The 1,955-nt window shown below is 38.1% G+C and overlaps 1 protein-coding gene across 1 annotated transcript in view; it reads right to left on the bottom strand.

Annotated features, from left to right (window-relative positions):
* Window positions 1–1,955, bottom strand: part of LOC103801036 (lysine-specific demethylase 6A-like) — a 54,871-nt gene that overhangs the window by 11,794 nt on the left and 41,122 nt on the right. Inside the window, 3 exon segments of the mRNA XM_009073435.1 lie at window positions 193–380; window positions 815–929; window positions 1,892–1,955. The exon segment at window positions 1,892–1,955 is cut by the window's right edge and continues 13 nt beyond it. Of these exon segments, the coding sequence (XP_009071683.1) occupies window positions 193–380; window positions 815–929; window positions 1,892–1,955 (367 nt within the window).

The following is a 1,955-nucleotide window of genomic DNA, read 5'->3' as shown; positions in this document are numbered from 1 at the left end:
TGTTTTCTCTTCCTCTTCCAATGGGATTATTTAAAGCTTCAACACATCACATTTTAAAAATACAGAACATTCATTTTTCTTCTTTTTAATGCAGTAAAGCATGGCAAATTATTGAAAAACATCAGGCTCTGTGGTCTGTGCACAATGTTAGCTAATTAATGTTCAGGCCAGGCACTGCTCAGCCATACCTACCTGTGAGAGGGCCAACGTTCCATGCAATGTTGTTGCACCAGCCGATAGCCTGAACCCAGTGAACTGTGCCAGCATTTATCCACACCAAATCCCCTGGTCTTTGAATGAATCTATAAACTGGGACGTTGGCTTCATACAAATCTTCCAAGTTTGGCCACCAAGATCCCATTAGGAAATTCATATTGTTCCTGAAACGACAGGAAAAATAAAGTGTTCGGCATTTACCGACAGATGTATCAGTGGGAGATACTTCAATGAAATCACCAGGAAAAACTGGTCATCACAACCATAAATGCTTTCTGCAGCTCATCAGTGACCCTGGAGGACTTGTTAGAAAGGAAAAATCTCTTCCTAAGATCTAAGTCAAATAGTGGACCTAATGTTAATTTTTGAGAGCAAAGCCACCACAGGCAATCCAAGTTTCTGGACATTGCACATTATGTCATCCCTGGTATAAATTCTAGATTTTTCATTAAGACTCACTTTAAAAGACTTTCCTGACTACATGGAAAATCCTTAAAATAATGTCATCCTATGACACCCTTAGTAATCTCCCCCCTCAGGTCTCAGAAGGACACAGAGAACTTGATAAAAATAGAGAAAAACAGCATGTCCAGCTTACTTTTCACAGAAGTCATTCATGACACCCCAATAGCTTTCAGGGACAACAAACCATTCACAGTCACCTGGACCAATATTTATATTTACTGAACAGAAGTTGTTATTTTCTTGATGACCTGAAATTTAGAGAAAAAGTTATGTCAGGCTTTTCTATCAAAATAACACCATGAAAATGCAAAAATACAACTACTAAAAATCCTACACAATAGTTGAAGTTATTTGTACCTATTTTTATATGATATTTACATTACTTATGTGCTTCACAGTGGTAAGAAACACAGTTAAGCTACCAGTGACAAGAGAATTCTGCTTCTGTTAGTGTGTGGAAAATTAAAAGTGGGAACTACTCCTCTTCTGAATCTGACCAACACTTCAGCAGTTCCCTTCCTGTAGAAACAAATGCTTTAAAGCTTAGATTTTGTGTTTCATGATAGCTCTTGACAGTCCCAGTCAGGTGCAAAACTTCATGACTTCAGGCACCAAATAGACAAGTACTAAGGAAATCTTTCCGAAAGAGCTTTCAAAATCAATGCAGAAATGTCACTATTTCATCTTCTTTTGACAGCTGGAAAACTGAGACATAATCCCTAATGGAATTTTCTGAACTTGTACTTCAGGAAAAACAGATCCTGAAATTTAGTCCAGATTTCTCGAGTCTCAGTCGAGTGCACTAACACAGCACTGTTCATCATGGAGGGTTGAGTCCTATTCTCAGACAATAAAGTAACTAAGAAAGCAAAAATAAATTGAATTTTATGATTGTACAAGACCTTGGGGAGCCTAGAAAATCTTTCGAGGTATGTAAAATACAAATACTGTCCAAGTATATAAACCTATCCTCTTTTTCTCCTTAAAGAATCCAGTACTGCATGCAAGATGTCAGTATGGCAACTACCTAGCACTGCAGAAATCCAGAAGTTTCCACTGTAAGATAATTTGGTACTTTGTCCACACAGGGCTCAGTTGAACAAGAAATTCAATATGTACAATTATATTATGTATAGACATGCTGCAAGACAGAAAATCTGCAGGGCAGTTAAATCAATCCCCCAGCAGCAAAACCTGAGATTAAACTCACCTGGTGTTCTGCTTCCTGGAACCTTCATGTACAGCTGCACTGTGTTCATGCCCAGGATGGTATG

Source organism: Acanthisitta chloris, unplaced genomic scaffold (assembly GCF_000695815.1).
Source record: "Acanthisitta chloris isolate BGI_N310 unplaced genomic scaffold, ASM69581v1 scaffold5624, whole genome shotgun sequence".
NCBI classification, from domain to species: Eukaryota; Metazoa; Chordata; class Aves; order Passeriformes; family Acanthisittidae; genus Acanthisitta; species Acanthisitta chloris.
Note: the sequence above shows the minus strand (reverse complement) of the source record. Positions and strands in the feature narration are given on the sequence as shown.